The sequence below is a fragment of the Lissotriton helveticus genome, chromosome 5_1 (assembly GCF_964261635.1).
Source record: "Lissotriton helveticus chromosome 5_1, aLisHel1.1, whole genome shotgun sequence".
Classification (NCBI taxonomy): Eukaryota; Metazoa; Chordata; class Amphibia; order Caudata; family Salamandridae; genus Lissotriton; species Lissotriton helveticus.
This window is the reverse complement of record NC_136065.1, coordinates 2082051934-2082067688: the sequence shown is the minus strand read 5'-3', so window position 1 is coordinate 2082067688 and position 15755 is coordinate 2082051934. Positions and strand designations below refer to the sequence as shown.

Here is a 15755-nt window from a genome sequence, read left to right as displayed (position 1 = left end):
CAAAATTGATATATTCAGACTCATTTTTTGAAAAAATGAATACATTTGGTTTTGATTTCTGGAACAATAACATTGAAACGAAAACGATCTGGGGCACAAAAGATTGGCAAGTGCAGGGTATAGAATCATTGTTTAGAGCCTGCATGATCCCAGAACAAATTATATTTTTGAATGACACGATTCAACAGACTACCTGTCTTGGCCTAGCCAAAATCAAAGACTTAAACAAACCGTCTATTCCAAAGCCAACAACGGACAGTAATAGCACTACGGATGTTGAGATAGACGTAAACCATATTTTAAACCAAAACAGAACACATCCGGAATGGAAACAATGGTTGATCTGGCCCACAGACACGAATAACTGTCAAGACAGATTCCTGAACAAAATACAGGGGTTCAAATTGACCAGGCCAGACCCTAGATATGCCCAGAGACAACATCCAGGGATAGTAACTACTTACAGTGTGGGAAAGCTCTGCCTTCAATGGCTACATACATCCACACTGGCAGAAATTAAGCAACACCTAACTTTACTTCAAGAAGGTGCTGACTTGCGTGATTTCATTATGGGACCACGCAAACAGCGTCAAAAACGTTTCATAGCGGCCTCTATATATGCAGCTTATAACGAAGCTTGTAAAGAAACTCAAATTGAGACAGCAGAAAAAATACGGGAAATTGACCGTATTAATTTGGAAAAATCACTTTCTGTTGTGGACAATGGGTTAATGACTCTGTCTTCCAGAATATATTCACTGGACAGTATTGTGTCTTCAGCAATCGATATAATAGAGCAAGACTTACTGATGTTACAACACGGTCAGTCTCAATTACGTTCTATTGTACAGCTTGGCTGGACGTTACAAAATCTGCGTTCAGGCTATGTGCCTTGGCGTTTAATCAACACAACGTCACTATTTATTATCTTTAACCTTACTGATAAACAAATCAGTTTGGCACAGAAGGGTGCTGACTATACAATTCTGAGCATTGAAAAACTTGAGAGATTACCATTGACAATGTCAGAACGACCTGTCATTGAATGGATAATACATGGGATAATAAATATTCCGATAACGACTTTCCAGTTTCAATACTGCCAAAAATATATACAGGCAGGTCATTATGAAAGGTTGGGTAAAGGATATATTAAGTCAACATGGAACTTGCCCTATACACACACATGTGTCAGTAATAAAGGACAGAATGTATTTCTTAGTGGCAATAATTGTGCAAATTCACTAAGTGGTATACTTCTGTGTCAGGGTATAAGTTTGCATGGGGCCTGTGAAGGGACTTCAAACAACCTTTCATGTCACCAGTTAGACACACCTGCAACACAAATAGAACCATTCTTTAGGAGACTCTCAAACGGGAGTTACATTCTAATTGTAGATCGCAGATGTTGCAGCCTGCTGCCCGGAAAACCTTATCTCGTAAGCGTGACTACCAGGGTCATGTGCTGTGAAAGAGTATTGTTCCCGAACGATACTCCAGACAGGGAGGCAAGGTTATGGCCCAGTTTTAATTTCTCTTCTATTCGAATTGATACTTTAAGCAGAATGAAGACTGTGCTCCTACAGACGCCAACCAGGTTGACGTCATCAAAAGAAACGTATGATCTCCAAGTTGCAAGGACAACGGCAGAGATTCATTCATTATTATCAACGAATAGTCCCATACACTTCGCAGAAATACTAAACTAAATCTTAAATATTTCTGATACGAGCCGTATCGCAAGTGTATTTAAGACAGTTTTTTCAGGCGCTTTGATCCCATTCAAAGCCATCCTTGGTATTTTTCCTAACTTCGTCCATTCCATCTTTGGCGGACTACCTCTCCTGTTGGGAATAGTAGCAGGGATCCTATTTTTGCTACTTTTGCTTCGCTATGGCAAACCATGTCACACACATGACTCCAGCAACAATGGAAGAAACGATCCTAGCTACCCGCTACCGGGACCGCATAACTAAAGTCCTTGGACTAGCACGGCTACGAGATTTAAATATGACCTGGTTTCTTTCATTCAGACCCTTGTGGCAGTCTTGTGTTATGCCTGTATTAAGGTGCTTGCTATGCGGCGAGGAATGCGTGTTGGACACCTGTCTCACACTACAATCAGAAGTGCCATTGGATGCAGAGACTTTGTTGAGTCCAGTTAAGGCTCATGCATTGTGCTGTCCCCAGCGGCTACCAATCCTGATGACGGCATTCGTGGAGACTTCACCACTGCGATTGAAGGGTAGTGAAGTACAAGACGAAAGCAGCATCGATCAGGTACGACCTTCTGTCAGCAATGCTGATCAAACCATCACTGAAAGCGATCATGCTCATCACTGCATGGTAGCGTCATTTTCCAACCTAGTCGAACTCTCACCAGAAGCTGTTGACTGTTTTTTCGAACATCTTAATGATATGATGTTTTCACCAGAACAGAAAGAATGACTTTGAGCAAACGTGCACACAGCGTTCCCTGAACTCTGAATTTGGCCTTCAAAACTTCAAAACACAGCCACTAAGAATTTTTGCAAGAAAATTTGAACTTTTTTTCCACAAACCAAAATATTTACAAATTTTTTGGGCACTTATCTTCTGCTTAAAAGTAGCCTATTCTTAGAGAACAGAAACTTCTATTTTTAGGTACCTCTAGAAGACATTACCTCGACCTCTAGGTTGTTTTCAAGTAGAATTACATTTCTATGTGATGAAATGGTCTCGCACTTTTTCTTCTGTATTAAGAGCCATTTCATGTGTTATTTTCGCAAATCATTCGTGCTGATATAAAAAGTGCATCCTCTTTGAATGATTACACTGCTTGAATGCATACAGTAACTATATTCATATTTTTCAAGTGTTACGCTAATCCAATTAATGCAAATTAATGTATTTTGGGGCAGTTTAAATACACATACATTATTAGTTATGTTTACTATGCTTAGGTTAGTAAATATGGACATAGATTCCGTGGAGTGGGTGTGATGTATTTCCTATGGGAACTGTATCAATATTCCTGTTTCTGACCCTTGTCCGGTTAATAAATCAATAGTAGCCATACAACGGCACGGAAACCCGTTTTCTGATTAAATCATAGCGCATGCTATCACATTAGGCAAGCACTATTCCTCCAGCCCCCATAGAAAGCATACCGAGTTCTCAAAACAAATCAAACCTCCAGCAACCTGGGAAATCCCCCGCAGCTATTGTTTTGATTTAGCCAAGAACTCCAGTAAAGAATGTAAGAACGACCAGTTCTTATGACACCCTTATTGACGTATTTATGTCCATCCTTACGTCAATCTCGGCACCTTTCAGGTATAAATATTACCGACATTGCCCTAAGCAACACACGGTGGTTGTGACGAGATTGGAGCAGCGCGACTTGCCGAGGAGCCCAGCTGATGCAGAAAGCCCACGGATGCTGCCCCTCCCTTTTGACGCGCTGAGAGAGACGCTGCCTTTTCTCTTGCCGAGAAATCCAGCTCCGGCGTTTCCAGCCGCCCTCGCAGGCAGCTGGGATATCAAGTCCTGAGATAGAGATACCAACCCTCCAGCCTTCTAAATCCCAGGTACAGAACTGAATAACCCCTTACAGAGAATTCTTGAGTCAGACCCTTGGCAAAGCAAACTTAACTTAAACTGCTACTTATCTACTCCCGCCCACGTATTAGGCTTAGGTCAGGTACACCGGGGTAGGCGTAGTTAGAAGCACCAGTTGAGTACGATTAGTCAATGTATATATGTATGTATCTATTTTATCCATTTTAAAGTATCATATGGCTAAGAAACCATATCAATGCTTTTACAGTATAATTTTATAATTCTGCTTTTACTGTATGCACTGTACTTAACTATAAGTATTGCAATAATAGCGATTCATTTCTCTTGTACGAGAAAAGAGACTGATCAATAAATAACACCTTTTTATTGAACACGCCCTTCTCTTCCTTTTCTCTACAATCTGGTGAAGCTAAGAATGCACGTACTGACTGAGTAAAATAAGTTGTCTTTTGTTTTCACACGACTCTAGAGATATACTCTTGATTAGGGGAGAGCAAAGTTGTCATGTTCTATGGTTGTCAGAAACTAAATCCCTTCTTGTCTATCCATGGAGGTTAAACTCCTCCTTGCCTATTCGAGAAAGTTTCTAGTGAACTCTGAGCTAGCTGGCACACATAAACTTTAAGTCTAATATCGTCAGTAGAAGACCTAGTTAACCCCAGTCCTACGTCTATACTATTGAAGATATTATTCCAATGCGCAGAGCCTATTGGGATAATAGGAACTACACTACAGCGCCACCGCCAGGGAATGGAGGTTCCCTGACAGTGTCGGTGGTCCCAGTGCGGCACGACCACTAGGGTCGTATGATGTCCGCTGCCCCACCACGAGTCTGGCGTTCCAAGGACAACCAGACTCATAATTGACCCCTTTGTGTCTTGCACTAAGAAAGCACTTACTTCATGGCCTAGTGCTAAAAAAATGAACTGCTGTACAACAGGGGGGGTGGTGATGGACGGAGCATCAGAACCAATCAAACACTCACACCCAGTCAAAAGATCTGGGTTTGATCCATCACCGTTCTTTAGCCCACTCTGCCACCCCAGTTCAGACATGGCTATATGCAAATCAGTCTGACCCTGTGCCTCATGGGAACAGTCCAGCCCGAACTGCCAAGCCATGCCTTCCCTGGACCGGAAACAAGCTTCCGAGGACCGGTTTCTGGCATTCCAGCCTTCTTCAGCCCGGCTTGTTTGAATCCAGTGGCAAAGTGAGCAAGGGACTCACGTCTGAGAATACCCTGCCACACTTATGGTGGCCAAATGCGGTACAAAAGCTGCCCCACCACGAGTCTGGCGTTCCAAGGACCACCAGACTCATAATTGACCCCTTTGTGTCTTGCACTAAGAAACCACTTACTTCATGGCCTAGTGCTCAAAAAATGAACTGCTAACAGACTTCCAGGCCGAGTTACCTAATAAGGTTACTAAACCCACAAGGTATCCACTTGACATGTTTTCTTAACCCGTTGGCTGCGTCGAACGTTCAGCTCCAGTGCTGAACGTTCGAAAAATGGGTGGGGCAGCGTCGGTCAACAGAGGTGCGCAGCACTACCAAGGTAGTGCACGCGACGAACGTTGTCCGACGGCAGCAGCCAACGAGTTGAAGTAGGAGTAATATATCTATTTTAGGTGTATGTTTTTAATTTGTGAAAATAACTGTGTTAACCTGGGGAGGCAGTGTTGATGGCTCAATGGACTAGAGCAGTGGTTCCCAAACTTTTCACTCCTGTGGACCCCCATTGAGTCACCACCGGAAGCCGGGGACCCCCAAGCAATTTGTGGGATTTAAATTTCAAACATTAAAACAGTAATTCGAACAAAAGAAACACAGGTGTACACAAAAGAAAAACTCAAATTACTAACAATTTTTGGGGTATATTTACAAGCCCCTATCCCCATGGGAACGTCACTTTTTGCGGTGTTCCAGTGGCGATATGGGCTTCGCCTTTTGTACAAGGCAGGTTTGAGCCACTTACTGTGGCTTAACGCTGCTTTGCAAATAAGACCCCCTTTCATGCAATACTTAACGTGAAAGAGGTGAGCAGTGGGTGTTGTGATGGGTGTTCCACTGCAACACCCAGTGATTTTTTTAACGCTGCTCCGATTTACAATGGCAGGGTAAATAGGAGGCTGCGCCAAAATTAAAACCAGGAAACACCTGGACTTAACTTGACGAAACAAGGAGAAATGCTTTTTCTCCTCGATTTTGGTTTTTCCATGTGTGCTGCCTTATGCAGTACACATGGAAAAAGCAAAACGCCTTGGGTTGTTTACGTTCAGGAAGGAGGATCTTCCTGTACATAAACAATCTTCCCCTGCACGCAGTCACACTTGCACTATGGTGCAAGGGTCCCTGCTAAGTGTAGCGCCAGCGCAGGGGGAAACGCAGGGCTGCACCATATTCTTGTAAATATGGTGCAGCCCTACCTTTCCGAAGTGGTGGACCGTGTCATAAAGCCAAGGAGGCTAACGACACGCTCCTCCACTTCTGTTGTAAATATCCCTCTTAAAATTTTATATTGAAAGAATTTGCAAAAAACTAAATAATTTAATGGGAAGATTGGTGCTGCATCCCAGTGACAAACTTTTACATGGCTGGTTTTTATTTTGCAGTTCGAGGCTCCTGCTCCTGCCAGGGCCAGCCTGGACACAAAAGCAGCCCTAGAAAATGTTTTCAGACCAGTCCCCATACGGTGCATACCAAGTACAATGAGTGAGCCTGGCCACTACAGAGGGGGCTTTGGAATGCTCTCCCCCAAACGTTTTTGGGAAACAATGGTGCAGTCTACAACACAGTTATCATTACATATTGAATTTTATTAGCTTTCAAAGAATAGTAAATGAAGACCTTATTATGCACCAGGATATGACAATCTGGGAAGAAAAATAAGTTACTGACAAAAGCAGTAAGTAACAGACTGACCTATGCACATGAAATTTAAAAGAAATTAAATGCATGGTACATGTTCTTTGCAGTAGGCATATTAACCCTCTGTGCTACATTAGATAAGTTAAAGCTGCCACTGGACAAAACTCTCCTCTCATCTCCAGCAGATACATTAATCATTGGTGTTATCTTGACACTTTTATTGTTGCTCAAAAACTGCTAATTCTGCAAGGAACTTTCCAGTGCTTTTAAAACTGCTGCCTGCGGACCCCCTGGGAATGTGTAAAGGACCCCTGGGGGTCCGCGGACCTCAGTTTGGGAAACACTGGACTAGAGCATCCGCTGCAGTTTGGTCCATGGTCTCAGGTTCATGTCCTAGTGGAGCCAATCAGACTTTCATTATTCTGAGGCTGATATTAGGCCTAAAGTGAAATGTGCGTTCAAGAAATACACCTTTCATTTTGACTTCATTTTCATCATGTAATGCAGTGGTGCTGTGGTACAGTCAACCAGATCTATGAATGTGCTTGGGACATGACTGACTCTGCCTATAGCCCTATAGGAAGCAAGACTTTGGCTAGAACTGATACTGTCCCGGCCCAGCCGGCCTTTCAGATGTGATCATGATGTGTGATTGACAGTATACAGCACTACTACTAATTCACTCACTGGTCTGACATGTCTCTGAATCTGCCCAGTTAGCCTTTCAGAGGCAATCTGTCATGTGACTGACCTTTACCTAGCCCTAAAGTTGTGCAGTATGCTAATCACACTTGAAATGGGGACTGTATGTAGATATGGGACCGACCTCTTCTGAGCCTAATAAACGTTCATAGGCAGGTAAGCAAGAGAGGAAGTTATATATGCAATAAAATACAAATAATTCCTTTAGGAACACGAGTCAGGAAAGTATTGCCTAAGTAAATGCACTCATTATTAAAGTTGTACACAAATGGCAACACCACACGTATACACTTGGGCCGCTAAAGAGGTCAAACCAGGACAACCTTAAATAACTCTTTTGGGCTTTTCCAGCGAAGGAGATATTAGGAGGTCTGTGATTAATATTCTAGCCTACAATGTTGAGCTCTTTAAACGAGTTTCTGTTACTTCTCGACAAATCAATGTGGTGTGTCTTTTCTTAATAGTTTTGTTGTATCTTGTTCTTCTATATGGTGTCAGCTTGTTTTATTAAGTTTGTTACTAACTGACTTTTCCAAATCGTAAGTACAATCACCTTGCTCACGTATTCTGTGACTCTCTGAGGTGCTTGTAGCTTCACAGACCATGCTCATTGACATAGGACTACTGTACATAAATCTCCTCAATTTGAAAGATCTGCAGCTTTATCTGTGAGATACACTCAGCCCATGTAAGTCCTTCTGAGTGTAATGAGTAGTGATGGATTAGGCAGAATTCTGTCTGGATCTAAGTGACTCTGGTAAAAGACCTTTCTGAGTTTGTGACTTACAACAGGTTGAATCACCACTGCTGGAGGAAAAGTGGTTCATATCCAAACTCAGCAGAGCCCACAGTTGCACATACTGTCCCGCTTGGGGAAACTGAGTTAGCGGATCAGGGCTATGATCATTTCTGTGAGTGGGTAACTAGGGCGCTCGACGCCCTTGTTCCAATAGCTTTGTGTAAATCTGGGGCAAGGAATTCCAGCCCATGGTACGACGATTCGCTGCGGGCACTTAAAAAGACCTGTAGGCGCGCAGAGCGGGAATGGCGCAAAACTTATAACATCGATAAGAAAGTTTTGTATATGGCCACTGTGAAATTGTACCATCGGACAGTGTGCAGAACCCGAGCGGCGTTTTATGCCCTGCAATTCAGTACCAGTGATAACCCCTCCAAAACTATTTTTAAGGTGTTGAAAGATCTCACCACCAAAAAGGTGATTACGACCTACCAGAGCTCAACTGCACACTGCAAAACTCTGGTGGATTTCTTTCTGGAAAAGGTTCGTTCCATACATAGAGCTTTTCCATCGGCTGCTCCGTCTGTTGAGGGACCACTTAAGTCGTTGGTATCTGACACCTTATACTCTATCCCGAGCCTTACCCCAGAGAGTCTTAGTAAATTGGCTCAACAGGTGAAGTCAGGGTCCCCGGCTGATCTGTTGTGCCCGGCTCTGTTTAAAGACCTAGCCTTGCATGATACCTCACCGGTTTGCTCGCTGATTAATACGTCATTTACATCGGGCGTAGTTCCACTGAAGTGGAAACAGGCAGTTGTTATGCCTATTCTTAAGAAGCCATCTCTGGATGGAAGCAAACCTGAGAACTATCGACCAATATCACTTCTGCCGTGGCCTGCTAAAGTAGCAGAGGCGCATGTCAACTCTGTCCTCTCGGGTCATCTACTTCAGGCCAACATCCTAGACATGACGCAGAATGCTTTTCGAGCTGGGCACAGCACCGAGACGGCACTACTGTATACGGTAGAGCACCTGCGTTCCGTGCTTGACGCGGGTCAAACGGCGGCGCTTGTGCTGTTAGATCTGAGCGCCGCCTTTGACACCGTGTCCCACCCCATCCTTCTGCGTCGTCTAGAGGAAGTGGGTATTGCTGGCCCTGCCCTCCAGTGGTTCCGTTCGTTTCTTGCCAATCGCTCCTTTAGCGTGGCTGTACCGCCCTACCAGTCCAAATTCCATCTTTTGGATCTGGGGGTTCCTCAAGGCTCCTCGCTGAGTCCCACGTTATTCAATCTTTACGTGAGACCGCTAGCTGAGGTAGTCAGGCAGTGGGGTATGACCATGGTGTCATACGCCGATGACACCCAGCTAGCGGTTACGATCAGCGGGGATGCGGAAGTGGACGCCCCTAGATTCCAACAAGGACTTCGGGCGGTCGCCGGCTGGATGACAGATAACTGTCTCTAGCTAAACGCTAGTAAAACCGAGGTGATGATTTTTGGCAAGCGAGCGGAACTCTGGGGGGACAGGTGGTGGCCATCAGATCTCGGCCCTACACCAACCCCGGTTGTCGAGCTTAAAAATCTTGGGGTTTGGTTGGATCCCACTCTTTCCTTCGTCTGTCATACCAAACGTATGGCGGCCTGCTGTTTTGGCATCCTGCGGGGACTTCGCCCCGTGCTTAAGTTTTTCGATGCCACCACGAGACAACTCGTGATCCAAGCCACAGTGATCTCTAGGCTGGATTACGCTAGTTCCCTCTTTGTGGGCCTGAACCAAGCGGAAATCAGTCGCCTTCAGCGTGTTCAGAACGCGGCAGCACGAGCGGTGGTGGGATTACCAAGATTCTGTCCCACCACTAATGCTCTCCGTTCGTTGCATTGGCTCCCGATGGCACAGAGAATTCGTTTTAAAGTCCTCTGTGTCGCTTATAAAATTCTTAAGGGATCCCCGGCCGCAATCCTGTCCAAGCTCATGTCTCACTATGTCCCCACTCGGGCTTTAAGATCTTCTGACCTTGAATTTGCGATTGTTCCCCGTTTTAGGCTCTGCAGGGCTGGCGGACGGTCTTTTCAAGTCCGTGCTGCTCTGCTCTGGAATTCTTTGCCCCCGGCGATCCGCGCCCTTGGGGACCTGTTTTCCTTCCGCCGTGCGGTTAAAACGTTTCTGTTTCCCTAGTGCTTCTCTTTTGTTTTGTGCTGTTTAGTTGTGTTATGCTGCTACCTTGTCGGGCGCCAGGACGCTCCTTCGCTGGAGCATCTGTGCGCTTAATAAATCCGCATAACATAACATAACATAACATAACATTGGCCAAGATATACGACGGGAAGTCATACTCCACTGTATGTTCGAACCAATGCTATATCGCCTAACAATACTAAGTTTTATGTATTCAAGAAAATATTAGTTTCAAAACTCAGCCTTGATTATTGCATAGGTTGTGTAATTTGAATTTCCTAAGCAGTTACAAAGGCAATTTGACTAGAACGTTATCTAAATAGTACTTGTGTCTGTGTTGGGGCTAGCAGCAGCTTTACGAAGGGTGCATCAATCTATAGATACACTGTGGAGAAAATTCCTCCCGGATCTTATTGGGTGTAGAAATATTTGTTCGCAAGGGAGAAGACAATTTATTTCTTAAAAACTCCCTATGAGTCTTGGAACAATTTTAAGGCCCTGTATTATCAATTTAAGTCTATGTGGCATTGTCACAGTTGGAATTTCAGCTCAAGTCTCTCGCCAAGCGTTATCCTAAATTTAGATATAAAATACTATTTAAAAAAAGATAAATATAAATGTATTTTTTTTAGTGTTTTGAGAGAAAACCATAGTCCTATCTAACATGAAATGGGTCCACAGTGTGCTTCTATTTTTAAGAATGAATATGTTACCGCTAAGAATGATTATGTCACCATTAATGGTTGTTCCAGGCACTTGTCAAAAAATGTATGTAAAAAAAGGACTTGTAAAGTTTGCAATTGTGGTGTTTAGGGTCTTGATGATGTCATTATTTCTCCAGCATTGCACTTTATGGGTTGTCAATTCTTGAAACCTCTTTTTATTTGATTTTGTGCGTTGTCTGTATATAGATCCCGTCAATTATTAATATTTCTGGAAAAGTTATGCTTTAAAATTGTTACATTTCTATTGAAACTACATTATTATTGTATTGAATGATTGTTTATTTTGTATAAAATAGGAATGTATATGTGGATCTCTATGAATATTCAAATTCATAAATTTGTGGCAGATAAAAGAGGAAACCTACTTATAAGACTTACAACAGGTTGAATCACCACTACATGAGGAAAAGTAATTCCTTTTCAAATTCAGCAGAGCCCGCAGTGTTCTTTCATTGGCCAAGAGATAGGTTACTGAAGGGGGTGTCATACTCCACTGTATGTTAAATGAATGCATGTACAGGACTAATGTAAATATTGTGTTTTTCTCTCATCAGCTTTGGAGTTGAAGAGGGTGAGGATGGGGCGGTCAGTGCATCTCCCTTGCCTGCCGGATGCTGGAATCGCACACTGGATCTGGACCCCAAAGTTCCCAAGGTGTGCTGGAGTCAGCGGGGAGGCTTTGCTGATCACCCCTGGAGCATCCACCAGGCTGGTGCAACCAACCCGGTTCAGAGACCGCCTCACTCTCCAAGACGAGTCGCTGGTACTGAGTAATGTGGTGATGAGCGATTCAGGGGTGTTCACCTGCTATCAGAGGAACGGCAAAGACGTCAGCACAGACCTGCTGGTGGAAGGAGGTAAAGGGTTTCTGGAAAAAGAGCAATGGGGCCCCTGTAAATAAGGATAATACCCTAACAAGGAAAATAACTTATTTGGAAAAAGGTTTGCACTGGGCAGAAGTGTTATTAATACATTAGTGCTGACAACTATATCATAGGTAGGCTGTGGGGTTTTAGGTTTAAACCTATAATAACTGATAAAACCCCACTGAAAGAAAAATAGCCCTCACCGGTGAAAACATATAAACACTGAAAAAACACCTGGACAACCACAAACTAAATGCCATTCAAAGAAAGGAAAAAGAGTGAAAGTCATTTTTTTCTTCCTGAAGGGGTCAATACAATGTAACTTTGTTATACAAGTAGCAGTAAGAAAGACTGGCTAACATTATTCGGCTTGAGTTTTGTTCTTTAGGAATGCCAATAAAATATTGTTTCTTCTTCCTTTTACTTTTTCAGTTTTGTGGCCTTTGTCCTAAAGATGCATGGTTTAGTTTCATGTTTTAGGTCTAGTTTAATTATTTTATAAACTATAGAGAATCAGGAAATATCAAACCCAAATTCAAATTCAAAGATGCTTTATTCGGTTTGTAAAAAAAATACAACCATATAGCAGCATACATTTAAAAGAAATTTGACACAATACTAAATTAGGCTTTCCAAAAGAAATAAAAAGGAATACAATCTTACATAATAGCACTCATAATGGGACATTTTAGCAGTATCAATAGAGCATAGTCATTGGGTCGTACAATTATTGGTTTAAGATTTTAGCAGTCCTACGACCGTTAATTATGTGCAATATGCGATTTAAAGTGCTAAATATTGTCTCTAGATTTAGTAAATGTGCAAATTGGCAATTCTAAAGTGCATATGCGAATAGCAGCACATAGTCTGACCAGTAACTAAGACAATAATAAAATACATGTGATAAGCCAACCCTATGGAAAATATAATAGAAGCAGCAGTGAGTCGAACGGACATATGTGTGCAAAATACAAATACGTGATATAGCAGCATCGATTTTAAAGTGCATAATACATTTAGCAGCTAGAGGAACTCATATAATCATTGATTTTCTTGCAGAGATACATTTTAAAATATAAGTAGCCACATAAAAGCATACATCTGGGGACTCTAGATTAAACACTAGCGTCATTGCTGTTTGTAGATGATGCGTATTATATTTTAAAAAGATGGGTTTCAAGTAATATTTCCTTAAAAAAGTATAAAAAGTACAAGACAGCATAAAGTGACACGTGCCCTGTTTGGATTTGCCATCACAAGGGCATACACAAGTTCCGGGTTTTTTAGGCTCAGGAAAAGCCACAAGGTGATGCACAATTCCTAGGCGGAGACGGGTTAAAACAAATCGATGTGAAGGAATACTAACTGTTGTGAAATGAGAATGAAAGCCTACATTCATATTATATTGCTGGTTAAAAATGAATGTACTCTGTTTATTATATTTTTCCATCCTGGTCTCTTCTGTATATTTCATAAACGAGACCTTCAGCTCCCGCTTTGTTAAAATGGGGTCCATTATTAATTCATTGTAAATGTCCAATCCATATAAAGTTTTATACCAGTGGTGTATATGCTTCAACCAGGGAATGTTCGAACGGCGATCAAGTTTGATACAGTCTGTTATTATGTCCTGCGTGAACTTGGTTTCCTCTTTTGCCCATATTGAGCGCCACAAGGATAGAGGACGAAGGGCAATTAGATCATTGATGTAGTACATATCTAATTCCTTGTGTATTAGCTCCGTTGAAGCCATAACTGGAGCACTGATTATTCTTTTTAAAAACACATTCTCCCTCACCTGGATGGATCTGGTACACTGTGCATCATATCCCCATATTCCAGCTCCGTATATAGCTGAGGAGATGCATCTGGCTTTAAAAAGGGTTAACATTTCACGAATTCTGCGATCCCCTAACTTAGCTGCAAATCTAAAAATACAGTTTGTATTCCGGGCCATTTTAAAAAGGACACTATTTTGTTCATTAATCCATTTCCCATTTCCCGAAAAGGTAACTCCTAAATAACAAAAACTATTAACAGATTCTAGTTTCTGTCCTTCTAGGAAAAAGGATTTATTTTTCCTATTGTTCTTACCACAAACCATAGTAACAGTCTTTCCTTTATTAATTTTCAAGTTTCTGTTTTTAGTAAAAATATGGAATTGGTCAATTAATTGTTGTAGTCCATTATGTGTCCTAGAAAGGAGGACCGCGTCATCCGCGTATAAAAGAACGGGGACGGGGTTTCCATTTATAGTTGGAGCATCAGATTTAATCAATTTTAAAAATGTATCCACATGATTAATAAAAAGTGAAAATAGTAAAGGGGCAAGTACGCATCCTTGACGGATGCCTCTCTTCACTTCAAAAAAGGGGGTGCACTCACCATCTGTTCCAAACCTTACTTTGCATGATAAATTACTATACAAGCGAGCTAGCAGATGGATAATTTCAGTAGGGGCGCCCATTGATAGTAATATGGGCCAGAGCAGTGCGTGTTCCACCAGATCGAACGCGGAACTCAAGTCGGCAAAGCATAAAAAAAGGTTACCAGATTTGGCTTTAGTATACTTGCCGACTATGAGTTCCAGGTTCACGCACTGCTCCATTGTTCCCAGTCCCCTACGAAACCCATACTGCACTGGGGACAAAATGTTGTTCTCCTCGACCCAGGCTTCCAACCTCACTAAAAGGACTCGACTAAGGATTTTAACTGTCGAGTCCAAAAGAGAGATTGGACGATAATTCCTTGCCTCTGACCTTGATCCTTTTTTATAAAGGGGTATAATAATTGATTGGCCCCATGTCAGGGGTAGTTTATCTTCCACCGCTGCGTTAAAGTAACGAGTTAGGATTGGGGCCCATAATGTTATTTCATGCTTAAAAAAGTCCATGGGTACCCCATCGGGCCCGGGTGCTTTACCACCCTTACTATTTTTAATTGCATCTGTCACTTCATTTAAGGTTAAAAACAAGTGCATTTTCTTCCAATTAAAACATACCGTAAACCCATCAGATTTAAGATCTGAATTAAAAATCTCAGAAAAATGTGCAATCCATGCAAGACAGCTGACATGGGAACTGACCTCAGGGGTATTTTCATTTTTTAGGAATGGGCCATTAATAGTTTCCCAAAAGAGTTTATGGTTTTTAGTTACAGCGGCCATGTCAAGTTTATTCCAGGCCTCGTCCTGTAGCTCCCTTTTCCTACTTGCCAGGGCCAGTTTATAATTAGTACGTTCTTCTCTGACTCTTTCTTTGTTTCTTGGTTTAGTATTAAGTACACTTTTTAATTTATTCAGGGTCTCGGCACAATGTTTATCAAACCACGCAGTTTTGTTTCTTTTGCCACTTCTGTTTTTTCTTAACAGGGAATTTTCAACTGTGCATGTAATTTTCATAAAATTGGAGAGAACCTCAGGTGCTATCACATTAGGTGCAAGGCAGTATTCAACCTCTCTGGTACATTTACCAAGAATATCCTTTGTAAGTTTATTAGGGTCAATCTTAATCCACTTGATTCTTGTACCATTTGGTCTTTCGGCGGAAATCCCGTGAACTGCTTTGCCTTTCACAACACTTTTTTGACCCCATCCCATTAACTCCACAGAGATGCTATTATGATCACTCACAGGCTGCTCTATTACCCAGACATTTGTGAAAATGGAACCACTGGACACCAAGATGTGATCAATATTAGTATGAGCATCTCTCCCCCTAAAAGTTGGACAAATTTCATTATTGTTGTTTTTGGTACAATCGAGCAATTCCAGATTAAATTTGGCTATTAAATTATTCAGTGCGCTGCCATAGTTACTATGCGGAAAGTGATTGGCATAAATAATGCCACCCTCTTCATAATCCTCGTGGTGACCACATATCCCCTTCCGGGCATATCTGCAGGCTTGGATGTTAAAGTCGCCTGACCACAGAATTACAAAGTTATTCTTGGAGAGAATGATTGCAGCTTCAATAGCGCGTTCGACATCGGGGACAATCATATCACGTTTTGGGCCCACAATATTGTTATAGAAATTTACAACAATTAGATCCCTACCATGACTATGTTTTAAGCGCACAATAGATGCATGCTGACAAACTGTCGAATGCTCCCCAA

The 15755-nt window shown here is 42.2% G+C and overlaps 1 protein-coding gene across 1 annotated transcript in view; it reads left to right on the top strand.

Annotated features, from left to right (window-relative positions):
- The window catches only part of LOC144754003 (uncharacterized), a 115812-nt gene that overhangs the window by 53662 nt on the left and 46395 nt on the right, over window positions 1-15755 (top strand). Inside the window, exon 2 of the mRNA XM_078641521.1 lies at window positions 11328-11630. Coding sequence (XP_078497647.1) covers window positions 11328-11630 — 303 coding nt within the window. The remainder of the gene's footprint in view (window positions 1-11327; window positions 11631-15755) is intronic.